Source organism: Natator depressus, chromosome 6, assembly GCF_965152275.1.
Source record: "Natator depressus isolate rNatDep1 chromosome 6, rNatDep2.hap1, whole genome shotgun sequence".
Lineage (NCBI taxonomy): Eukaryota > Metazoa > Chordata > Testudines > Cheloniidae > Natator > Natator depressus.
The window spans coordinates 122,275,996-122,302,777 of record NC_134239.1 but is presented as its reverse complement, the minus strand read 5'-3'; the positions used below and the strand labels follow the sequence as shown (position 1 = coordinate 122,302,777).

At 44.4% G+C, this 26,782-nt stretch overlaps 1 protein-coding gene across 7 annotated transcripts in view; it reads left to right on the top strand.

Annotated features, from left to right (window-relative positions):
• Positions 1 to 24,262, top strand: part of FBXO34 (F-box protein 34) — a 66,628-nt gene extending 42,366 nt beyond the window's left edge. For 5 of the 7 annotated variants that reach the window (XM_074956471.1, XM_074956470.1, XM_074956474.1 and 2 more), the window contains 2 exons: positions 14,795 to 14,994; positions 21,593 to 24,262. In XM_074956471.1, the coding sequence (XP_074812572.1) occupies positions 14,918 to 14,994; positions 21,593 to 23,777 (2,262 nt within the window). In that variant the 5' untranslated portion in view covers positions 14,795 to 14,917 and the 3' untranslated portion in view covers positions 23,778 to 24,262. Of the gene's footprint in view, positions 1 to 14,794; positions 14,995 to 19,501; positions 19,619 to 21,592 lie in introns of those variants that run through there. The other 2 variants (XM_074956476.1, XM_074956475.1) reach the window with 2 other exon arrangements.
• The last annotated feature ends 2,520 nt before the right edge of the window (positions 24,263 to 26,782 follow it).

Below are 26,782 nucleotides of genomic sequence, written 5' to 3'. Positions count from 1 at the left end.
GCCAGAGGTACACCTGTCTTCCCCGGTTTGTGCCTGACTCTGGCATCCAGATGCTGGGAATGGGGCTGCATGCCCAGAGGCAGGGCCGGCTCTACAGGTTTTGCTGCCCCAAGCAATGGGGAAAAAAAAACTGCCGCCGTGGCCGGCAAAAGGAAGAAGCTGCTGCCGGATTGCCGCAGCCGGAGGAACTGCCGCCCCTTTCTACCTGCCGCCCCACGCACCCCCTTGGAACGCTGGTGCCCGGAGCCGGCCCTACCCAGAGGCAAAAACTTAAGCACCTAGTGAGCTTTTCACAGCAAGAGTTTGGCACCTACAGGCTTTGGCGGCCAAGGGGCCTGATTCTGGAATTGAGGCGCCTAAAGTGGCAGTTAGGCACCCAAGCTCTTTTGTGAATCTAGCCCTTGGTGTATGTCTTTGAACAGTTAACTGTTACTGTCCACTATCTACCGTGGTGCTGAGACGGACTTTTTATCCGTGTGATGTCAGTTTCAACTTGCATGAGTCATGTTTTGGTCACCTATTTTGTATAGTGGCAAGATAAAATGGCCACCACTGTACTGGCGTGCATAGAGGCGATGGAGCTGAAGATACAATTGTAGATGAACAAGTTTTGTTATGCACCTGGATAAGCGTTCACCAAAGCAGTTGAAAACTGGCTAACAGAAATTGCCACAGGCAAAGGAAACCTGTTTTTAAAGCTATTCAGAGACCGGACATGTGACGCTGCATGAAATATGGGTGACTATTTATAATGTTACTGATACCAATATTATGAAACTTACAAGATATGCCGTATAAGGTATCAGTGGAAAAGTTATTATTTTCTAAATATGATAAGCTTATTTATATGTATGTATGATCTTTGTATCGTGAGTTATAAATATGTGATATATATCTGCATCTCAGACCTATTCTGTGTTTCTTGGTGAAACCCCCAAACAGATTGGCATCAGCACTATTCTAGCCTGTTTGATGGCCCGTCAAGGGCAATCAGCTGTACAATGAACCTATGGAGAGACACTAGGGGCTATGCTTATGAGTCAGCAGGACATGTGGACAAGGGACTCCAAGTGCTTTTCTATGCTCATGTGCTCTGAGCCTGTGTTTGAGACAGAGGATGTACAAGCTACATGGCAAGGGATATAAAAAGGCAGCTGCATCTTCTCCATTGGTCTTCAATCGTTCTTCTCACCCCTGGAGTAACTTCTCTACAAACTGTGAAGCTTTGAATAAAGGACTGAGAGACCCATCCAAACTTTGGATGTGTTCCAGAGGGACTTTACAAGCCAGCAAACTCATCGGATATGTGGACTGTGAAGTAACATCTATGTATCTGATTGCTTTGATCATTTGACATCTCTCTTTTTTTTCTTTCTTTCTTTTCTTTTCTAATAAACTTTCGGTTTTAGATATTAAAGGATTGGCTGGCAGCGTAATATTTTGGGTAAGATCCAAATTGATCTGGTAATGCGGCTGGCCCTTTGGGGATCAGAAGAACATTTTGTATAGTGAATAGAGTTTGAAATAAGTTCTCACTTTACTGGACCTATTTGCTGATTGAGAACCAGAGACTGGAATGCAATAAAGGGGGCAGCGTGATTTTTTTTTTTTCCAGCTTCTTGGTAAGTAGTGTGGGGGATCAGGAGCACAGTTTGACTGGTTGGTGAATCTGACTACCATATTAACCACCAGTTTTGGGGGAATTGACTCTCCTTTTTGCAGCCTGCCCTGCCCATGGCATTTTCAATGTGGGCTACCCTAGGTACCTTGGGTCACAGGCACCTCTACAGAATTTACCAGGATGAGCCAAATTGGTCTCTTGAGCCGTAAATGCTTCTTAAAGCAAGGGCTGTCACTGAAAGCCTGCAATGCATGGTTATGAAATGATTGACCATTGTAATCAATCACATCATTAATCTACAGGAAAAGCTGTTTAGAATTAACGTTGCTGTTCTGAGGAGAATCATAGAATATCAGGGTTGGAAGGGACCTCAGGAGGTCATCTAGTCCGATCCTCAATTAAATCATCCCAGCCAGGGCTTTGTCAAGCCTGACCTTAAAAACTTCTAAGGAAGGAGATTCCAACACCTCCCTAGATAACGCATTCCAGTGTTTCACCACCCTCCTAGTGAAAAAGTTTTTCCTAATATCCAACCTAAATCTCTCCCACTGCAACTTGAGACCATTACTTCTTGTTCTGTCATCTGCTACCACTGAGAACAGTCTAGAGCCATCCTCTTTGGAACCCCCTTTCAGGTAGTTGAAAGCAGCTATCAAATCCCCCCTCATTCTTCTCTTCCGTAGACTAAACATCCCCAGTTCCCTCAGCCTCTCCTCATAAGTCATGTGTTCCAGTCCCCTAATAATTTTTGTTGCCCTCCGCTGGACTCTTTCCAATTTTTCCACATCCTTCTTGTAGTGTGGGGCCCAAAACTGGACACAGTACTCCAGATGAGGCCTCACCAGTGTTGAATAGAGGGGAACGATCACGTCCCTCGATCTGCTGGCAATGCCCCTACCTATACATCCCAAAATGCCATTGGCCTTCTTGGCAACAAGGGCATACTGTTGACTCATATCCAGCTTCTCGTCCACTGTAACACCTAGGTCCTTTTCTGCAGAACTGCTGCCTAGCCATTCGGTCCCTAGTCTGTAGCGGTGCATTGAATTCTTCCGTCCTAAGTGCAGGACTCTGCACTTGTCCTTGTTGAACCTCATCAGATTTCTTTTGGCCGAATCCTCCAATTTGTCTAGGTCCCTCTGTATCCTATCCCTACCCTCCAGCGTATCTACCTCTCCTCCCAGTTTAATGTCACCTGCAAACTTGCTGAGGGTGCAATCCACACCACCCTCCCGATCATTTATGAAGATATTGAACAAAACTGGCCCCAGGACCGACCCTTGGGGCACTCCACTTGACACTGGCTCCAACTAGACATGGAGCCATTGATCACTACCCATTGAGCCCAACAATCTAGCCAGCTTTCTATCCATCTTATAGTCCATTCATCCAGCCCATACTTCTTTAACTTGCTGGCAAGAATACTGTGGGAGACAGTGTCAAAAGCTTTGCTAAAGTCAAGGAACAACACGTCCACTGCTGTCCCCTCATCCACAGAGCCAGTTATCTCGTCATAGAAGCCAATTAGATTAGTCAGGCATGACTTGCCCTTGGTGAATCCATGCTGACTGTTCCTGATCACTTTCCTCTTCTCTAAGTGCTTCAGAATTGATTCCTTGAGGACCTGCTCCATGATTTTTTCAAAAATTGTTTAATTTTGTTTTTGTGTGTGTGGGTTTTTTGTGTTTTTTTTTTTTTTTTTTTTTAAACCAACCCCAACAACCCTGCCACTAAATCTGGGGTCCGTTAGGTTGGAGATCCAGAGTGGTCACAACAGTGCCTTAATTTCCCCCCCTCCACATACAGACTGTCAGGATTGAGAGCCTGTAGGCTTTGTCCTGCAATTGAAGCTTGCTGTCACTTCCAGCATCTTTCATGTGTGGATGAATAACCCAGAAAATCTTATAAAGGAAAAGCCAAAGGTAGCTCTAAAATGAGAGCATGAAGTCTCCAGAGCTCAGAGAGAACATGTCTATTTCTAGAGACATTCTGTTGCTCTATATTGGGAAGGATTCAGGGATATCGCCCATCCCCATGCCCACAAAAGTAGTGGCTGCTCAGCTGAAAGGTTAACTTAGAAATTTCCACAGTTAACAAATTGTGGGCTTTACATGTCATATAATTTAGATGTAGCTCATAAATTGTGGCCTTGAACACTAAGAATTGTAGCCACAATTTTTACCTGTATCTAGTAACCCGAGCACACAGCAGCTCTGAAACAACTAAGTAGAGTGTAGAACTACCTCTCTGTTCTGGGCTTGCTATAGATTATAAAGCATCTTGTGCCAAAGGAGAAGACTGGCCCAGCACCAACTAGAAAGTGGAGTAATGCGAGGTCCATGTGACAATTTTTGCTGCCAGCACAATAATGGCATTGGCAATTACTGGGTTGTTTTCGCTTTGTTTCCTTCTAGGAAGAAGCAGAACAAGTCTAGTGAGCTCGTTCTTGTTATTCATCCTAAGGGAAATTAACAGGTGGCGTCCGTAGCCAAATCTTAATTCTCCTACTTATTATTCGGAAGTGGTAGGATTAGTAAAAAGTAGTGCTGAAACTGATCACAGGAGCTTGAAAATACTTTGTTAGCAGTAGGTGGCAGGTGATCTGCTCTAGACTTTCTCTGTCCTTTATTCGAAGTTTTCTGGCCACATTGAAGTGTGGCATGTGTTGGAATGATGGAGGAAATACTTAGCTGCAGGTTTGAGACATCCTAAAGTGACATGATCTAGGAAAGGAAGACAGATTCTCCCTTAGTGTTCTATTAGAACAGGTGCTTTATTAGAACAAGAGCACTAAAGTTACTTGTGTGGTTTTGTCTTTCCCATGCCTTTGGGACAGACATCTCAGTGCATATTCTCTGTCAGATACTTTGCCTCCTGGGCTCTTTTTTTTGTTTTTGGTCTTCTCTCTTATAATCCATTCAGAGAGCTCAAACTTTTTCATCTGGTTTGTGGCCTATCAATGTCTAGAGTGTTCAAAACTATTTCTAGGTGCAGTGCTGAGTTTCCTGGAATAAGACTTGTTCCACAAATACCATATTTAAAAAAAATAAATAATGAAATCTTCACTCTCTAATTTTGAATCAGCAATATTTTTGAACTGTATTTGATATTATAATCCACAAACTCTTGAGATTCAATTTTAAACTTCCCCTTTTTTCTTGTAGTGTGTAACTTTGACTAAATTTCCCACTGTTCAGGTGCATGAGGAAGAGACTGGGGTGGCCCTTTCGTCATGCTTCATGAAGGAGGACAAGCAAAAGTTTGTGTTGCCTGTATAGATGCACCTGGGATAAACCCGCTTTGGCTGGTATTACTCCCCACGGTGTTAATCCCTGTCTTGTAGACTCAGTGAAGACTAAAGCAGTGACTGTACTCTGTGTCCGAGCGAGATCTGGGTATGGATGAGAACTAGCTGACAGAAGCTTAACGTATGCAAGACTGAAGTGATGATGGGTAACTGGGGAAAGCAACTGGAGGGTAGGGTAAGAATAGTATCAGCCACTTCAATTAAGTATGTCCATCATTACTTGATCAGGTTTGACTCCCAGTGGCTACTAGAAGACGAAGTAGCAGCAATGACCGGTCAGCTTTTTATCACTTACATACATGCAGAAGGTTGTGACCTTTCCTTTCGGATATGTACCTTGTGACTGTCACTCATGTCTGTCACCATGAGATTAGATAATTTAGTGTGCTCTGTGTGAGGCTATGCCTTAAAATAATTCCAAAACTGAAGGTGGCACAGAATGTGGTGGTCTGCTTGATAAGTTGCTTTCCCCAGTCATCCATCATCACTTCAGTCTGCTTGATAAGTGGAGTATCTCTCTCTGAGCATATGCAACCAGCTCTATCATCTGCTCTGGCTGCTTGTGGTTTTCTGGGTGAAGTTGAAGGTGTTGGTTGGACCTATAAAGATTTCAACAGCTTCACTGCCTACCTGAGACTGCCACTCTCCCTGTGCCGTGCCATGCCATACTACCACAATGATCAGGAGAAGCACTTGTGCTGAAATCCTGTTGGTATGTATGAGAAGGGGCTACTGGCTAGATGTACTCTGAGAGCCCCACAACTTTGGAATATGCTCTTTCCCCTGAATAACAACAGTCTGAATCTGGGGACCTTCAGGGGATGCTGCAAAGCTCATCCTTTTTCCAGGTACCTGGAGATGTGGGATGTGTGAATTGTAAGGGTGGGGTAATACTGGAGAGAGGCTAAAGGTTCTGAGTTTCCTGGTTTTCTGTTGGTAGATGTTATGTTGCATTGTCTTGCCATGTTCAGCCAGGTATGTGGGTATCGATTTTGTTGCATTCTTCAGTAATGTCCAGGGTGCCTGGAGAGCATACAGATAAGTATCCCTTCTAGCATTCTATATTAGTCTGAAGTGTGTGTGTGTCACGTTTCTGGGGTGAGCAGTACTATTGACCCCTCACTCGACCTCTCCACGGGCATCCCCTTCCAAGTTATAGGCCCATGCCTGCATTTCTCTCAGGTTGGGATCTGCATTTTGCCCCATTCCTAGATTGGGTTCCCAGATCACAGTACCTGTGTGTCTTAAGCAGGTCCAGCTGGGTTTTGTCCACTGGTATAGACCGCCCTTCAAGAGCTGCGGACAGTGAGAGAATGCAGACAGGACAGCATCTGTGGATGTTATCTTATCTAAACCTTAGTCTTCCCATGCTAGGTGCCCCTCTGCGCCCCCCCCCCCCCCTCCAGCACTGGGGCTGGGCGAGATAGACTGCACCTCTGAGGCTTATGCCTTTATCTCAGTTTGTCCCCCAGTAAGTCTCTCTCCCTCTGAGTTCGCAGGCAGTCTTGTTCAAAGCTTCTTTGTCTGTCCTGGGAACCCTGGACCTAGCCAGTCTGGTTTATGCACCTCACCAGGCATCTGAGGTAGGCTTCCAGCAGCAGATTCACTGTATTGTTCATTAAGCACCAGCATTTGAGTTAGTCATTGTCTGCCTTCCTGGAGATGTGTAAAAACCACTTAGGATGGAGTTAACTCTGCCCCCATGCAGCAGGCAACATGATAGTTTGTACCTCTATACAATTACTATTTATAAGAAATACAGATATCTCCCACGTTCTTCATGAAACAATGAAAATAGTTGCTCGGACTATCAGGGCTGCAATCAAACAACGAGCCTTCTGAATGCATCCAATGAAGTGAGCTGTAGCCCACGAAAGCTTATGCTCAAATAAATTGGTTTGTCTCTAAGGTGCCACAAGTCCTCCTTTTCTTTTTGCGAATACAGACTAGCACGGCTGCTACTTTGAAACCTGGGCAGAAAGAGGCTGGTGCAGGTGGGAGCAGCTTTGAAAGAGCTAAAAGCTCAAGGAGAAACATCATAAGATGGTCATAGTGGATATTTACCAGACTTCATCAAAAGATTGTGCTTGTAGAACTTCTTCCCTGCTTGGAGGCCTTCGAGCGGGGGGCTTGATCACAGAAACATTCAGTTGGGGAAGACGGGGCAGGGGGGGAGGGGGAGGGAGAAAAGAAGGCCGGTGACATCGGAAATGGATGAGGGTTAGCCTTCATACTTGTCCGTCGTCTTGTCACTTTTCAATAGCATGGTTACCTTGAAGCCAGTCTTTGGAGACCTTGCCACAGGTCTGTTATGTGGAGAGCAGGAGTACTCGCCATTTTATTAGCCTAGACCCCATGAACGGAAATGTGTTAGAAAAGTTAGAATGCTCTGCACAGCACATAACCTCCTCCTCCTCCACCCTTTCGTTTGGTAACTGACCATTAGTCTGAGGACCTGGGTATCTAGGGCCTCGGCATGTCTTCTTTGAAACCAATTTAATGTTTTTTAAATTTAAAGTGTGCCTACTTAGTCTTTCCGACCCCTCTGCATTCCTCCTCCTTGTACTGCTGCTGTTTAGCAGTGTAATTACTAAAAATCTGCACGGTGGTCTATGAGATTATGAATGGGAGGGGGAATGTTTAGGAGGTGTAAGTGTTTTTGAACAGGTGGATTAAAGTTGTATCTGTGGCACTATATACCGCTGTTAGGCTCTGTTGATGTCTTCCAGCTCTTCTGTTCTGGCTGTGGCAAGCTTACATAATTACATGGAACTGGCTTTCTTTAGAGAGTAGTAGAAGCTCCACCCTTAATTGAGCTAGTTGTATGGAACAGACTGGTCGGATAGTAGGCAACTTCATATTCTTTTAATGATTTAGCTGGTGGACTGTGTTAATTTTTATGCTCCTGTCAGCACCTTTGTTCTCCAACTCCCTGATCATCTCATGATGTTTAAGTTTATCAAGTATGGCAATGAATACTGAATCTTAATAATTTATTTAAAACTACACAGTCTTTGTGTTCAACCTGCTTAAATCTGTCATGGCAAGCTGTGCAAGATTATGTAGTGGCTGGGGAGTTAGTCTGACCTGCCCGTAGTCTTGTATAACAAATCTAGTAGAGTCTGGGTAGTCTATTGTAATGTGAAGCTATGCTTGCATTGGCTGGCTTGCTCTCTGTAGTGCCGGCTGCCATCTGCTGTGGCTTCTTTATCTAGCTTTGCTCCAAATAATGTTGTTTGGAAACCTGTTATAGCATCTTGAGTTAGGAAATATTATCAAACAATCTTGGTTTGTGCCAGATACTTCTGGAGTTCTGTATTCAGTGAACTGAGTAGTTGATGCTGGAAAACTAACAACCAAACTCTCACAGCTTGCTCGGTACGCTTTTTGAGCAGAGTTGTACCATACTATTCAATGACCACAATTCCTGCACACTTTTCCCTCCTGAACGAAATAACGTGCAGTATGTCTATAGTACGTAGTGATGTAGGTAGCTGTTTCCTGTGCTGTGGGGTTTTACTTCTGTCAAGGTTCCTTCCCCACTCTGAAACTTGGGCTGTTTCTGCCTTGGGCTCTGGCATGTTTGCCTCTGTTTTTAACTGACTTTACACCTGAGAGTTAGAAATCAAACACACACGCACAAAACTTGGCTTGTCAAAAAAAAAAAAAAAAAAAAATAATTGTGCTATAACCAGATACCGATGTTCTCGGCTCGTGATTGTCAGCCGACCGAAAAACCCTTTAAAAACCCCAACACCTCTGTCTCCAGGCAAATAGACAGAAAACCCCTCTAGTTGCTCTTAGCTTAAAAAAAAAAAACTTCTTCAGGTCTGTGAAGACTTGTGAATTTCCCTGCAGGAGGTTAACTACCCTGCCTTTAGGTAGAGAAACTCCAGCTCACAAAAGACACATCCCTTTTGTTATGCTTGTGGCTTTGTCCCCTTTTACAAAACCCTTTAAAATCTTTTAAAATTCTTCTGTGCTTCTGGTTTAAAAAAAAAATCTCAAAATGATTTCAAATTAATCCCACGGCTACCACCATGTCAGGTTCCTTCCTCACTCTGAACTCTAGGTTACAGATGTGGGGACCTGCGTGAAAGACCCCCTGAGATGATTCTTACCAGCTTAGGTTAAACGCTGCCACCACCAAAGTGTCTAACAATAACAACAGGGGAAGTGCCCACTTGGAAATGTCTCTCACCCCCCCCCCCCCAAATCCCCCCAAGCACTACACCCCCTTTCCTGGGGAAGGCTTGATAAAAATCCTCACCAATTTGCATAGGTGAACACAGACCCAAACCCTTGGATCTTAAGAACAATGAAAAAGCAATCAGGTTCTTAAAAGAGAATTTTAATGAAAGAAAAAATAAAAGAATCACCTCTGTAGAATCAGGATGGTAAATACCTTACAGGGTAATCGGATTCAAAACATAGAGAATCCCTCTAGGCAAAACCTTAAGTTACAAAAAGACACAAAAACAGGAATATACATTCCATTCAGCACAGCTTATTTTATCAGCCATTTAAACAAAACAGAATCTAACGCATATCTAACTAGATTGCTTATTAACTCTTTACAGACCTGCATTCCTGCTCTGGTCCCGGAAAAAGCATCACACAGACAGAGAGAACCCTTTGTTTCCCTCCTCCAGCTTTGAAAGTATCTTGTCTCCTCATTGGTCATTTTGGTCAGGTGCCGGTGAGGTTATCGTAGCTTCTTAACCATTTACAGGTGAAAGGGTTTTTCCTCTGGCCAGGAGGGATTTAAAGGTGTTTATCCTTCCCTTTATATTTATGACAACTTCACTCTTGGCTTTAATTCCTCCTGCGCTTTGGCCCTTGAACCTTTGCTGTTCTTGCAAGATCAGGGTTAGATGCATAGCATCCTCAACTCTCCTTGATATCCACTTACTGTAGCTCCCACTGAAGGGCTTGGTCTCTAATGTTCTCTACGTCACCTCCCCTCTGCCCCTTTGTATCTTCCTGGCCATTGAGCCTTATTCTTATTGGCCCATCAATGTCTTGGGTCAGTGGTGTTTCATAAGCCAAGAGGCTGTGGGTGTTTGGCTCTGACATACAATATCTCACCACCATACTTGGCCTACACACTATTGCCAGTTTCTGTGAATAGCTTTGTGCCATCCAGAGACCTGTGAATGTTGAGACTAAATGAAGTGTAAGCAATGCTTTGCATTTCTCTAGGATTCTCTCAGGTCACGGAAGCTACAGAGCATTTTTCATAAATTCCACGCTCTTTGTAAGTAACAGACGAGGCTGGAAAGTGAAAGAAATATGTATCTCTTAGAATATTCTAACTAAAACTGTAGGGAGAACTTGATATAGGTGGAGTGCTACGACCCAAAATGGAATTTGAACAAATGCTCTTGTTTTGTGAAATTGCTGTGGGATCTCTAATGACAAGGGGTCAGGATTTGACTTCATCTCTTGGAAGATTGGGCACTTCCCCCAGCAGTCTTTTAACACCATGTTGAACATTTACTCATCTATGGCATAGTTAGCATCACTTCTACAGCATCCTGAGAATGACTTGGTGGTCTTTCATCCAACTAGTGTAGTGACAAAACCTTATTTAGCTTGACAGCACCCTGAGCTTACCTAGCTGACCAAAAGGTCAAGGTGATAGAAGCTTAAGTGAGCCTTATTTTCACAATGTTGAATTTTCTTAGGTCTAGCCCATTATACTTCCTCAGTGGATCAGGCACATTCAAACAATTTTGAATGAAAATGGAATGGGCAAGGAGTGTATTTTGTTTGACCAGGAACAGTACAACATTTGTTTCTGCTGAAGAACTGTAGGTCACTGCCTCGTTGCTATTTCCAGCTAGAAGGTGCATTTCTGCCCCGAGTGACTGGCCTGGCCTAACTTTTTGAATTCTTTCATTTGAAAGTTAGTGTTGCTATGGTGTAAAGCTGAGACTTCCTTTAAAGTCCATGCCAGAAAAGGCCTAGCTACTGTGATACCTCCGGAGCTCAAATAGTACTGTATCTCATTGCCCAAATTAAGAGACTTGGCTCTGCATTTGCCCTCATCTGTATTTGCTGAGTTAGGATATCAGTTTTCACAAACTGTGGCAGCAGTACAGAAATCTGATAAGAGGATACTGAAGTTTGCAGTACAGGTTGAGCTGCCTGCCAGCCATTGCCTTAAAGGGGAAATCTGCCTATTCGTACAGTGAGGGGCTGAATTCCTTCCCAGTGCTTATCTGGAAGGGGGATGGGGAATGCAAAGAAGAAGAACTGGATGAGGCTGCTGGTTCTCTTTTCTGTTTTCCATACAGCTTTGTATTCCTTTAATTATCAAAAAGTAATCAAGGGTGAAAACTGGAATACTTCCTGGTGGGAATGCCTTCTCCAAGAGTAGCATTCTAGAGCCGTGATAGAGTTGTGGTGAGCATATCTGGGACTGAATCCTGGACATCTGGATCTAAAACATAAACCTCTACTGCTTGAGCTGAAGAAGTGGGTCTATGAAGTTGGAGACATTAGCAACCTAATGAACCCCTTTATGTGGACCAGCCACTAGAGGGGGACTAAGAGACACCATCATAGGACCTAACCACATCAGCCACACCATCAGGAGCTCGTTCACCTGCACATCTACCAATGTCATATATGCCATTGTGTGCCAGCAATGCCCCTCTGCCATGTACATTGGCCAAACCGGACAGTCTCTATGCAAAAGAATAAATGGACACAGATCTGACATCAGGAATTATAACATTCAAAAACCAGTAGGAGAACACTTCAACCTCCCTGGTCACTCAATAACAGACCTAAAAGTGGCAATTCTTCAACAAAAAAAACTTCAAAAACAGACTCCAACATGAAACTGCAGAACTGGAATTAATTTGCAAACTGGACACCATCAAATTAGGCCTGAATAAAGACTGGGAGTGGTTGGGTCATTACAAAACCTAAACCTAATTTCCCCCATACTCATTTCCCCCTACTGTTACTCACACCTTCTTGTCAACTGTTTGAAATGGGCCACTCTCATTACCACTACAGAAGTTATTTTTCCTCCCTTGGTATCCTGCTGTTAATTGAATTGTCTCGTTAGACTGACCTCACACTTGGTAAGGCAACTCCCATCTTTTCATGTATTTATACGTGCTCCTGTATTTTCTACACCATGCATCTGATGAAGTGGGTTCTAACTCACGAAAGCTTAGGCCCAAATAAATGTTAGTCTCTAAGGTGCCACAAAGACTCCTCGTTTTTGCTGATACAGACTAACATGGCTACCACTCTGAAACCTGTGGGATTATGGTTGCATGCCACATAGGATATCCTTAACTGTCTTATACTGGGTGCAATAGCTATCCATATAGTAACATTTAATAACACCTTTCTCTGACGAATTACTGATGAGAAGTCTCTCAGCTCTGTTTTTCTTGCCCCTCCCCTAACACACTTCTCTCTTTGGTGTACCTCCACTTTTAGCCTGTTCCAAAACGCCATGTGAATTTGCCCTTGACTATTTTAATGCAATTCTGGGTGTAGTTAGATTTTTTTCCTCCTTTCTGCAGTATTCTGAATGAGCTATTTTAACTTACCCCCATGGAGCTTGTGTTTGGCCTCACTCGCCACCAGTTAGAGCGCTCTGGTTTGTTTGGTTTTTTGGTGTGACTTTGTACCGTATGGGTATGGTTACAGGTAGGATTTGGAGATGGTATCTGTGCATGCTAGTTTATGAATATTAGCTTGCTCAGAAGCATTTAAAATATTTTTATTGGAGTTACCCTAGCACAATGGACTTAAATAACATGCACAATGCTTACAGAAATGTTTTTCAGTATGTTACTTTAACCCATGCACAAGGTATCTGGCATTTTAAAAATGCCACAATTGCCATTATATGCACACCAATGTAGTACTTCATGTCTACACGTGACAGCTCCTACTGGGTCTGAAATCCCAGTGTGGATGAGCCCAAAAAGGGAAGTGACACCAAAGCCTGGGTGAAAATTAGGACCTAAGTGCTCCCATTGGGCGCTGGTGAGGCAGAATATAAGTAAAGACCTTTATGTAACTTTTGGTTTAACTCCCTGTTAAGATTCCAGGTGTAAATTCTTGATAAAAACTCACAAGTTACTTACACATTTGCATATGCATTTATCATGGCCAGAAATTTTTCTTTTTTAAAATACCATTTATTGGGAGTGGTTTATAGTACAGATTATATTCTGTGCTGCAATTTTATGTTTGCAAATAGGTCTTTGTCACACACACAGATTAGGTTGTGACTGTGCTAATGAACTTGTGTTCTAGTAAGAAGCTTTCATTCTTGTTGTGTGAGTTCAAAGCCACCTAAATGCTTGTTCTGTGTTCCATAGAGTCAGTCGGAAATTCTCTAATTCCCCCCCCCGCCCCCCCCAGCTCTATCATTCAATGTGTTTTTTTGTTCTCCAATTTGTCAAGGAACTTGTGTGTGCCAGGAATATGCAGCATTGATTTTTTTTTTTCCCCCCTGTGAAGACTGCAAGATTACAGAGTAAACTTTTTTATTTTTAGGCTCCTGCTTAGTCATATATGGGCAGTTGATTGACCTGCCTTCCCACCTCCAAAGGGTGTGTGAAATAGCTGCCACTCTTAATCTCCACCATAGACTTGCATCCGAATGCAAACCAGCTTGCCTTCTCTTTGCAGGAAAGTTGCCCTTAATTAGTTTTTCAATGAGTCATGGTCAGATTTACTCTCCCCCTCAAGGAAAACTGTGTTAGTGAGGCTGTGGGTGGAGTTGCTGAGAAGGTGTAATCAACATCAGCAAAGTATTGATTAGGGGAGCCATTCACAGACCTATGAAGAGAGAGTTGCTTTTTGATGGGCAAGGCTTTCTTTTTGGCAGGCAGGCACCTGCTAACAGATTGTGCTATGCTCCCTGGCTGCAGAATTTTTGATTTCAGTAAACACTTGGCTTTAGCAAGTTCCTCCTCCTGCCAGGAGATTCTGCTTGTCTACGTTACCAAGATTTCGTTGTAAGAAAGGGGCAGCAGGAAGAGTGCTGTGCAAAGCTGTTGTCACGGATAGAACAACCTGCTACAATAAATGGTAAATCTTCTGGGTCACGGAGTTACAGTTAGCTTGGAAAAATGGCATTCCTTCACTATGGCGTCACTGCACATTGTCCTCTAGAGAGGAAGCAAACAATGCGCTGTAGAACAAGCTGTTGGCAGCTCACATTTTAATGCATGAGTTTTTCCAGGTCTCATGTGCTGGTTCCCTTTTTCCTTTTAGGTTTCAATTTTGAAGGTGGCTGTTGTTACTATCCAAATGTTAATGCAGTGCTAATAGGGTCTGCTGCAAGAACAACGAAGTACAGATTGGAGATACTCCATAGCAGCCTTGTTCTGGCTAATTTGCTGTCTTATCTGTATGTGGTGTTAACAGAGGACAATTTCCACTAAGTTCTAAGGCAGCCTGGCAGTATGTGTTTGTACTTTTTGAAATCCAGTATGTCACTCAGCTTGGAAAGCTAGCAACATTTTCTGGCAGTCTTGATGATTTTACTGCTTCAACATTTTAATTTCAGCCTTGAAAACCATACCTCTATGCAGTGCCATTAGGCAGAAAGCATAATGGAGCATGTGTGGTGTTTGCAAAGGTCTTTGAAGATGTAAAGCATGCTCAGTGTTGTTGCAGCCACAGGTAGAATCAAACCTTGGCTTTTCAAGCAAGTGGATGGTTGGTGGAGGTGATATATCCTAGCAGTGCCCAGAGACCCTGATCAGGATCATAGCACCATTGTATTGAGTCTTGTCTCTACACCTAAAGTAGGAAGAGTCCCTGCCCTGACTAGGCTGTGTTCTAACAATATCGTTTGTGTATCTGTTTTGTTTCCCCAGTTTCTAGGTGGCAGAGAGATAGTGAAACGCTGTGTGGGGCAAGAAAAGCAGTTGCGGGAGCCCTGCGTGTAAACAAAGATGGATTGGCTGTGACAGTGTGCCTTAGGTGGGGAGATCGTTATTATGAAGACTTCCTACAGAGCTGGCCTCCACAGGGAACCACTGAATTCCACATCTTCCACATTCCATCAAGTCAAACGGTACAAACAGACCCCAGTTGGGCCATGAATGGTTAACACATGTAGGCCTACCGCTTAATTCCCTGCTTTGTGTGCCAGTCAAACTCTTAGATAAAACCCTTGCTTTGGAGAACCTTTGCCTTTAAGTGAAATATTAACAGTAGTTCTAATCACTGTGGGGCACAATTGTCCCTTAATATTTTTTTAATTAGATAACAGCAACTACATCGTTACTGCTGCTCATGTCCTCGGAGAAGCCTTTGGATTTTTTTTTGTAGCAACAGCTGTAACTTTATGGGGATATGGCTTCAAAATAAAAATATAATTGGAGAGTGGATTGCTGTGGTAGGATTTGAAATATGCAGTGAGCTTAAAAAAACTAGCAGAAATACCAGTAATCAGTAGGGTGGTCCGTCTGCCTAGAGAGTAAATAATTAGATTAGTGCAAACTTAAATTTTGCTTCAAGTGGACACCTGTTTCTCTGACTAAATTCAGTTGTGCCCTTATTTTTCAAACATTACTGCTTACAAGGCAATTGAGAGCATCTGTGTTGCTATTGCAAGACTGAGAACAACTCCTATTGATGCAGTAAAGAAAATGCAAATGACAAAATAGAGCGCTGAATTCAAGCTTAATAATATAAAAAGCATTTCTCCTTTTTAAAGATGTTGAAATCTTGTAACCTTCCTGGCCCTGGGGGAAATAGCCAGCTTTCAGCTTCTCATACCTGTGTGCATGTGAAACATAAACAAATTCTGTGTCATATCTTTCTTGACTGGGTGGGGGGGACGGACGCTCCATCAGTCTGTTATTGACCTACAGCCAAATCTTGTAGTCTAAGTTGGGCAGAACTCCCACTGACTCCCCGGGGGCGGGGAGGGGGAGGGGAGGGGAGGCTGTTGTCTCTGTGGTGATCGGTAAGAATGCATTGTATCCAGCCCTGCTTGCTCCCTCCCCATGTCACACGGGGGGAAGGGTAGTGGGTGTATAGAGCCAAATATGCTGACTTTATGCCACCCAGAGGTTGCTCTATGGCACAGGGTTCTTTGAAATGCCATGTAGAGCAGCTTTTAGGCTGCTTTGCCCTGCCTGAGCCGTGCAAAGGGGACAGACTCTGGGCTGAGAATCGGGGCCAAAAGATTTTGGGGGCTACCAACGCTTACAAGTGGTTGTCCAGAACCAAAATGTATTTTAATAATAACTAGCTCTTACACTGCATTATTCATCTGTAACTTTCCAAGTGCTTTACAAAGGAGCTCTGGATCATTATCCCCATTTTGCTGATGAAGAAACTGAGGCACAGGAAGGCGAAGTTACTTTGCCCACGGTCATGTTTGGTAGTTGGTCCAGGCAATTCATTTAGACTCTGTCCTTTTGTAGTCTACAACCTTGGCCGTGGAACTTGTTGCAGACTAGAGCGGGTCAACAAACATTTTCTTTTCCTGTGGAAAATGTCAGCGTTTGGGCAGAAATGTGAATATTGAAATGTTTTGGTATTCAGCCAAGGTTTTTTTGATTTGGAAGTGCTGCTTTGGTGCCTCCTGGGCTTGTTCTTCTCTATAGGCCAGATGGAATTTCCCATCATGTGCTGTGGCCTCCTCTCTTCAATCCTGAGAGTCCCTGGCCATGGTGCATTCTGGATGTAGTCTGACTGGGGAGCCTGGCCCATAGAGCAGAAAAACAGTTTAGATTGAGAACTTCTAACCAGCTGTACTACAGACTTCTGCTCCTGTATCTAAGCTTTCATGGAAAGTGAACAATTTCTTTGGTTTCTGAGCCTTCATCATTGTGAAGATGACCTTCCAAATATAAACTGATGCAGTAACATCTACCTGAGTCTGCAGGCAGCTTGAAACAGTAGCTCTTAGGTCTTCTCTTCACTAGGAATAAAGGTGTGTTCTTAACTTGTGTTAACTAACACATGTTAAATAACTTGGTAAAATCCTAGTGAAGACAAGGCAGTTTATAGTTTTAATATGAGTCAACACCTCTTTTCCTAGTGAGGATGCACCCTTATAGATGCGTGAACTGCCCCATTATCTCAGTGGTTTAAAGATAAAATAATGATACTTTAAATAACATAGCTAATTATTTTACTGCTGATCCTTTTTAGTAGAAACATCCAGGTAATGTTCTTCCCGGGGGGGGGGGGGGGGAGGGGGAGGGGGGGGAGCCCTAACTGTTCATTAACCAGGTGCCAAAGCTTCCAGCTCCCACCTGATAACTTCTACGATGTCATTGTCTATACATTAAACATCTGAGGCACCGCGGTAGAGGCAAACAAATTGACTTTAATACCACAAAGGGTAAGACCCCAATCTTGTGAATCACTCTTGTATTTAACTCACTTTAAAATGCTCAATTTAAAAAAAAAACTTACCTGCAGCTCTCGCAGTAACTAGCCTGTAGCACTGGAGTGCAGCAGAAATTGAGTTAAAGGGTGTCTAGGCTATGTGAGCGACTTCTGATGAGAAGACTCTTGTTTCTTTTATAGCTTCTAGAATTTGAACATGTGCTGTTACTCTGGGGGTGGGGTAAATACTTGCTGGTTCATCTAAAACTAGCTCTTTTTTCTAATCTTCACATTGCAGTGGATGAGAACTTTTCCCCAATAAACTTTTTGCTGTAAAGTCTGTGAAATTCTTTTAAAATGCAGCTTGCTGTCTACCCAATGGCTGAAAATTTTGATAAACTGATGGCACCCCCAGTCTGTTGGTCAGATGGAATTAGCAGTGCTTCCTTATCACTGTCTAAAGCTATTAGGATTTTCAGCAATTCTAGATAGAGACACTGTAATTGAACTCTGAATTCAAATGCGGCAATTGTTCTGGCAATAAAACTTAAGTAAACTATGACTTTCTGATATATGATATAATCTGTTCAGCCTTCAGTCGTAGTCTCCACCTCGCCCACCAGTAACCTAAATACTGGCAGAAATGTGAGAACTTAAATGAAGAATCCATAATAGATGATCTGTGATTCTACTCTTTCTCTTGCCATAAACCAGAAATAGCCTTGAGCAGCTGTACCAATTCTGCTGGCTAAGCATGTTGGAGTAATTAGTTCAGTTCTATTTTATTAATTTAATACCTTGCCTTATGTTCAGCGGCAGTCTCCTTAATGAAGGATGCTTTGCTGATTGCCCTGCTTAGTGCATGTCAGAAAATATGTGAAAAAGGAGAAATGAGGCTCTGTTCGATCTTACAAATTTTCCTGGCACTAGAAATTCCATCTGGGAATTTTATTTTGTACTTCCAAATTACTGGACTCCAAAAGGCAAAAATATCTATGTAACTGCAGCGCTCAATCACTCTCTCTCTCTCTCTCTCTCTCTCTCTGCAAGGGACCTGCAGTTCTAAGTGGCCAGAAGTTGTTTTATTTCTAGTAAAAATTAGTCTCTAAGGTGCCACAAGTCCTCCTTTTCTTTTTGCAAATACAGACTAACACGGCTGCTACTCTGAAACCTGTCTTTATTTCTAGTGTGAAAGGTGGCACTTCAGCAGCACAGTTCCAGTATGAAGAGGAAAGAGTGCCACCTACTGTACCACCAGCACCACTTTCTGCATGCAGCAGCCTGGATTTTTCTGGGAGGTCTCTCTTCCAGGAAGTGTAGAGACCTCGCCCTGATTACTTTCCGAGTGCAGCCTGAGAGGACACAGCTGATCAGAAAGTTGGGCGAAGGAAGCAGATCTTAGTGTTGTCGTTCAGAAACCAACTTGGAAGGAAAACAGAGGGCACGGTCACAACTGTTGGAATACCGAGGAAGAGGTGGTCTAGATCCAATAAAGGAGTCAAAGTGAACACCTTGAATTGCACCCAGAAGAGACTTAGCAGCCACGTTCTGCACAAGCTGGAGCTTCCAAATGGCCTCAGGGTATAATGCCCAGTGGAGCCTATTGCACTAATCCAGTTGGCGACAAGCACAGAGATGACCATGGCACAGTCTGCATGTGATGGGAGGTTGCAATCTCCCTACCACACACACAGGCTGGGAGCAGTGGGATGATGGGAAGATGGTAATGGATCTCTAGATTGTGAATCTTCTGGGAAAGTGGACTAGCCAATGATCAAGACCTCCTGTCCATCAGTTCCCAGCATACACAGCATAGATCTCAGGTTTGGTGGGTACCGCATACTCTTCTTTCCCTTCTGCCATGAAGGCCAAGGTGGTGAGCGAACTGGAAAGGGAGAACAAAGGCAGAGCCACCCTCTCAACACTGTGAAAGGAGTTCCCTCGCTTTGGGCAATCTGCTGCAGTGACTCAGCCTAGAACTGTTGTCCCCAAGCTCCAACGCATTTGACGCTGGCAACTGGAGTTGAGGAATCTTAGCTTCTAGCAAACACTCTTTGCTGAATGTTCTACTTTTCTCCTCAGAGGCTGGGTTCCTACTGTAGGCCGAGTTGAAAAACCAGCTTGGGATGGCCTGAGTGTAACTTAGGGTATCATACAGAGCCTCTGCTGTGGTGTGTGAGAAGGAGAGAGCCCAACTAGCCTGCTGGGCCCCAGGTTGGATTCAGTAGGCGGACAATTAGAAAAACCTCTTGTCTATTGACTGGGGACATTTGATCTGTAAATCATTCCACGACAGCCACCGTGGAGCTCCATGATGCCTTGAAGAGACTTTGCCGAGTAGAAAGGCAAAGGTAGAGATGCTGGTTTTGGAGTAGCTGTCAGCTCTTGCTAGTCAGTGGTTTTGGTCACTTGTTGCAAGCTGTCCCAATAAATTTGATGGCATTTAATTCCCATTTAAATGAACAGGAAGAGAGATTATCCTAGTTTCAAAACAGGCTTTACAATGTAAAAACGTTAATCCGTTACCATGGAAACATACCCTATAGCTCTTCCCGTAATATGCTTGTGTGACAGTCCAGTGAGACCAGAGACGGAAGGCTGCTGGTAATTAGTCCTGCCTCTCCCCCATGGCAGTCTGGGTGCTCCCCCAGGCCTTCCTGCAGCTTTAGGTTTTTAACCGAGTAGAATTACAAATGTATAAATGTCCACGGTGAAAGGAGGTTCTGAGAGTGTGATCCTGCTGCAATAGAAATGCCACTTCTGTTTCAGTCTGTGTCTAATTTATAGCTGTTAGATTCTCAATATAAAAACTTCAGCTTCATATTTGCTCAGTTCATAACAATGCGAAATATAGAAAAGTCTTAATTTGATATCTGCACCTCTACCCTGATGTAATGCGGTCCTCGGGGGTCAAAAAATCTTACTGCGTTATAGGTGAAACCGCATTATATCGAACTTGCTTTGGACTCAAGCATTTCCGTTAATAGTCACTTCTCGCCTCCTGACTGACCCCTCAGAACCCCTGACCCATCCAACCCCCCCCCCGCTCCTTGTCCCCTGACTGCCCCCCTGCTCCACCCCACCCCCTACTCAACCCCCGCACTCCCTGTCCCCTGACTGCCCCGACCCCTATCCACACCCCCGTCCCCTGACGGGCCCCCTGGGACTCCCACGCCTTATCCAACACCCCCGTCCCCTGACTGCCTCGCCCCCAGAATCTCCAAACTATCCAACCCCTCGGCCCTGGCCCGGCACCCTTAACACGCCGCTCAGAGCAGCGTGTCGGAGCGCGCAGCCCCGCCCCCCAGAGCGCTGTTTTACCACGTTCTATCCGAATTTGTGTTATATCAGGTCGAGTTGTATCGGGGGAGAGGTGTAGTTTTTTTTTTCTGTAAGTTGTTTTCAGGCTTATCCTGCACAGAACATTGATCTCTCCATAGGCAAATGCATTTAACTGGTCGTTAACAACATATTAAGAGATATTGTTGACTACAGGAGGTATCAGCAGATCAGATATCAGGTGTGATCTTTGTATAAGGACAGGTTTCAGAGTAGCAGCTGTGTTAAGTCTATATTCGCAAAAAGAAAAGGAGTACTTGTGGCACCTTAGAGACTAACGAATTTATTTGAGCATAAGCTTTCGTGAGCTACAGCTCACTTCATCGGATGCATCCGATGAAGTGAGCTGTAGCTCACGAAAGCTTATGCTCAAATAAATTGGTTAGTCTCTAAGGTGCCACAAGTACTCCTTTTCTTTCTTTGTATAACGGTATAATTACAATTGCTAATTTCTCCACTCAGCTTTAATCATTTTTTATAAAACCCCTTTTCAGTAGATAAGGATATCTACTTGACTGGATATCAAGTTTAGGGGGTGGGGAGGGTGAGAGAGAGAGAGAGAGAAGGGCTTACAGTTTGGTTAAACCATGAATGCATCAAGGATCTAGACTAAATCAATAGTTATAATAACTGAACCTTGGGTGGAACCTAAAATGCTTTGGGAAGAATATTTATATTTCAAATCTGTTGCCATGACATTTTAGAGAAATCATAATGGAACCTTTCTGTGGTCGTTGGGGCTTATCAAAGCATTAACAGGGTGCTAACGGAAGTTCTCCAAGGGTGAACTGCAGTGACATCACAGGCTGGGGACACTGCAATCGTTGCTGCCCCTGTAGCCATTCTGGCTCGCTCTCTCTCCTGGCTCTGGCCCCCTCCTGTGGCTTCTGTCCGCAGTTGTGGGCCTTATTCTTATGACACTCACATTCAGGGGGAAGTGAGCCCTGGGCAGCTTTTACAATAATTCCTTTTCTTTTGTTTTCTAGGGCTTCTGGCATGCACTTAAAGCCATACTTCAAATTACAGAAGAAAGAGCGATCTCTAGATATAAGCCAAGATTCCCTGAGGGGCCTGCATATGAACCATCAAAGGTCAGCACAGGAGGAAAGGTATACGAACAACTGCACCAAACTGAGCATTTTACCTACGTCCCCGGTTGTGACTCCATCTCGAAAGCCTTTGGGAATTATTTATCCTAATATTATGTGCAATATGAGTGGGAAAGCTCCAGCAGAAGGCCCAAGTGTTGAGAAGAAGAAGAATGCCCCATCTGCAACAATCCACCAGGGGGATGAGGGGGAAGGACCGTTAGATATCTGGGCTGTCGTGAAACCTGGGAATACCAAGGAAAAGATTGCCTTCTTTGCAGCCCAGCAGTGCAACAACAATAGGATGGGCTCAATGAAACTTAAAAGCACCTGGGATATAGATGGAAGATCAGCTAAACGAAGGAAGAAATCCATGGATCTTATAAAAGCAAAGATTCAATTAGAAAGGATGAGAGAGGCAAACAGGAGGTGCACCCAGCCTGAGCCTTTTGCATGCGGCATTGAGCACTGTTCTGTACATTATGTTAATGACAACGGTGAAGGGATATTTCCAGGTCGATCCTTATCTGTAATCGAGATGGTAGCTTTTCTAGAACACAGAGCAAGTGCTCTGCTGGCCGACTGCACCAAAAACTGCACGAACGCTTCTACTACAAGGCTGAGTGGGCAATCCAAAGGTGCACTTCCTGCTTCCGACCCTTTCTCTGCCCCTGGGGCCTGCGAGGTACATTCTGAAAAAGGGACCTGTGGGAGTGGTGAGCACCAGAACGAGCCTGTGCGTGTGCTGGACATGGTTGCAAAGCTTGAATCTGAGTGCTTGAGGCGCCAGAGCGAACGTGAAGCGGGGAGCCTGTCCAGGAACAACAGCTTCCGGAGGAACATAGGGCGGATGTTACTGGCGAATGGCACGCAGTCTGAGTGTGACACTGGGAAGGTATCTTCCAAAGTCCTTGGCCAGGAGGTAAGTTTAAAAGATCCCGTTACAGTGGATGGTGATGGACAGAGAACAAAGCGTGGCCCTTCGGCTGCTGATGAATTATGGGAAGGAGCTCCTTCTGGTCAGCAGTCCTTGGGGACAGTAGCAGCTGTGGATATCCACATGGTGAACATCAGCATCAAGCATGATCAAGAAACCTCAGTGAGACCCAGCAGCAGAGGTGATTCTGAAATGATCGTGGAACCTCTGGGGTCTGTCCCTTCTGCGTGTCCAGTAGCTGTTGGGCTGTCCTCGGATGCCGTGCAGAGCGAGAGTATGACTGTTGATTGTTCGGCTAGAGAACCTGTATCTGTTCCTAATCTGAATTTGCATCCGACCAGGAGAGAGTCTTTATCCATCAGTATATCGGTCACCAAGACAGAGAAGGGGTGCAGGAAAGAGCAGCCTTCTAATTTTAGCTTTGGTGAAGATCCACTTCCAGGGAGGCTGTTCTTTCTGTATCCTGGTCACCAAAACAAGCAAGAGCACACAGGGTTAGGGAAAAGTACTAAAGAAAAGCCAGGAGAAGTGGGCCAAACTGGGGATGCTGCTGATAATAAAATGTATGAGAGAAATAGTGCTTCCATAGAGCCGTTTGCCCTTTCAGTATCTCCCATGGAAAGTGCTTTGCAGGTACTTGACACTTCTTGTTTGAAAAGGCAGGTGTCTCATGACTTTTTGGAGACTCGGTTTAAAATTCAGCAGCTTTTGGAGCCTCAGCAATATATGGCCTTCCTGCCCCACCACATCATGGTTAAGATCTTCAGATTGCTCCCCACTAGGAGTCTAGTCGCTCTTAAATGTACTTGTTGTTACTTCAAATTTATCATTGAATACTACAACATAAGGCCAGCTGATTCCCGCTGGGTCCGCGATCCACGTTACAAAGAAGATCCGTGCAAGCAGTGCAAGAAGAAGTATGTGAAAGGGGATGTGTCACTGTGCCGGTGGCATCCCAAACCCTACTGTCAAGCTTTACCATATGGCCCAGGGTATTGGATGTGCTGTCACAAGTCTCAAAAAGGCATCCCTGGGTGTAAATTAGGTCTTCATGACAATCATTGGGTCCCTGCATGCCACAGCTTTAACCGCACTCTTCACAAGAAAACCAGGGGAGGAGGAGCAGATGCGGAAGAGGAATATTAGTGCACATACACTTTCTCTTGGGAGGAGGAAATTTTCATGCTCTGTGCTGTTTACAGTGTATATAATTGTGTTTTCACAGGGCTATGAAACTGCACATACTTAAACACAAGAGCCTTTGCCTTTTAGAGGACAGATAGCTTTTAGCCCATCTTTGTAAATAACACTCTTAAAAACTAATTGTACATATAGAGTCTCCAGCTGGCTGAACAACTTAATCACTACAATGCAGCGATGATGGTGTTGCGGCTATAGTCGTGTGTGTTTTTAAGTGTCTTGTGTCAAAATCTGTATATCCTGTATAATATATGAATGTTTCTGAAAAGAAACTCTAAATAGGTAAAGGTTAACTTGGTTAAAGGATCTTCAAATGATTTAACTGGACAACCTTAACATTAGACTAGAACAGATATTTGTTACAGTAGAGTAGCCGTAAACAAAAGAGGATTATTATTGGATAGGCAGAGTATAAAAAGGTTCTTGTCTCCCTTACCCATGTTGTCTGGTTGGTTTTTTTTTTTTTTTTTTTTTTTACTTTAATAAAATGTGCATTCTAGATCTGCCTTATCCGACGTTCTCTTCTTGTACAATTTTCCCTGAAATAAAGTGATGTAAAACTTCAGGCAATAATTCACACTGTGGTGTAGTTCAGAGGGAGAGAAAAAGTGGGTTCTTATTTCAAATTAGTGCAGTATTTGAAAATCAGTTTTAATGAATGAATTCCTCACCCCACCCTTCAGAAGAATCCTTAGCATGTGCTCTTTCACCGCTCCCTCCACTGGAATGAATGTGGAGACAGCCATACCCACTGCAAAACTTAGTTGGGTAGAATTATGCTCAAATGGTACTGGCTGGCTAATTCTAGAACATCAGGTTCCGGTCCCCCTCAAGCCTGGCTTGGTTCCTGCCAGAAGCCAGGGTAAACCAGCGGTTGTGCTCAAGATGCTGGGTTGATCACACTTTCTGCAGTGGGTGTTTAAATGCTGTTTGACTATGTCCAATGGCGTGGGAGCCGAATTAACTGGACTGCATGACTGCCCCAGCAGCTCTCGTGAGGCTGGGTACATAGCATGTGCCCTACTCTTGTCTGAACAGCAGTTCCATGTACCAATGCATCCTCCTGAGGCCTGACTGCTCACAGTTGTACTTCATAAAGTCTGTGACCTGTTACATTTTTAATCTGTGTAATTAATTGCCTTTTCATGGGGATTGTGCACACTTATCCAGAGGGTGTACTAGCCTGTGTGGATTACAATGAAGGCCTGAGAGAATAGTTTCCATAAGAATCCTGTTTTCGCATCACACACACTTTCAAAACAAATTCCCCTTGTGACATTGTCCAGTTCTGTGCCATGGAGGCAGCAAGGAAGAACTGCAGCTGTCCATCCGTGCTTCCCTCCTGCCAATGGGAGTGGAACGAACATGTGACACGAGCACTTTTCCAGGGAGAGTTTTGCCAGGCAGAGCGATGTAGCAGTCACTTTATTCTGAATGCAAGCCTCAGTCACAGCAAATGAAAACATTCAAAAGGACTAAAGAAAGGAGGGTCTAGTTTCTTTCTAAAAGATACATGCTCTACAAGTAAGGCCTCCGGCAAGGGGCAGGGCAGGGGAACAGCTAGTTGCCACAAAACAAAGCATATGTGTGGGTGCTTCTTTCATACGCCCACACAAGGCTGAGGATGTGACTGACCAGGATGGCTGTGAATCACTGGCTCCAATTCAACTGGATCAAAACACATCGTGTGGGAGAGGGGCCCCAATGCACCCTTACCAGACCTGCTGGTGTAGGGATATTCTACCCAGCCTCTGGCAGCAGACGGTAGCCGGCAGGAAAAGCAAGCAGCAGTCCAGTTTGGAATCACTGAAGGCCCTGCCTCCTGCAATGCAGCCTGGAACTGTTCTGCAGCAATGGTTTTTGTTGAGTGGAGGTATCTGCATCTCAACCACTCCCTTCATTTCCAACCTGAGCCTCAGGACTAGCAGCTGAAGGGGAGAGGAGAAATCGGGCTCCCCCTGGGGCCAGTCAAAAAGTATCACTGTGCTATTGACATTTGTTCCAGCTAGGAAAGGTGGCTGGCTTGGGTTTATGTCAGGGCATGTCTGCGCTGCAGTTAGACACCCACAGTGGCTCCAGGGCTGTTTAATGGTGGTTTGTGCCCAGGCTGCAGCCTGGGCTCTGGGACCCTTCCACTTCCCAGTGTCCTAGAGCCTGGGCCTACACTGCCATTAAACAGCCCCTTAGCGTGAGCCTGGGTCAGCTGGCATGGGCCAACTGCGGGTATGTAATTGCAGTGCAGACATATCCTAAAACACTTTCCTCTTACTCACATGGATGCAAAGGGAGGGTACTGGCCCCCTGCTGAAGGGGTTGAGCAATTTTCTCTCTCAAAAACAGCGTGGAGCAGCCCTTATGCGTATGTGTTTCTGTCTCGCACAGCTCTCGTCCTCGGACCATGCAGGACAATGTGTTTTAAAAAGTAAAATGATAATTTAACTAATCCATTACCACCAACCATTCCTCAGGGCAGCAGTGGGTCTCAACTCTTCAGGGCTGCTGCTCTCCTGGGGCCACCTCCCAGGAGCTGGGCCCAGCAAAGGCTATGGCAAGTTGAAGGAAATCTGAAAGAAGAGAAAGGGTCCCTGACACTTATATTCCAGCTAACAGCACCAAGTGGATCCTGTGGGGAGGAAGTGGAAGAGTGGGGTGGGGTCTTGTTAATCTGTGTTGTGATTTCACCTGGAGATGGGCCTGGCTCCTCCAGTCATGGTGGCACCAGCCCAACTAAACACTAGAGAGATAAGGTGGGCGTGGGGATATCTTTTATTGGACCAACTTCTGTTGGGTGACAGGGAGGAGCTTTCCAAGAGCTCTTCAGGTCTGGGAAAGGAAATAAATCCCAGCAGCTCAGCTAAATGCGAGATGGAACAGATTGTTTAGCATAAGTAGTGAGCACATATAGTAAAGGACCATTCAAAGTCCTTATGCTAAACAATCTGTTCTGTCTT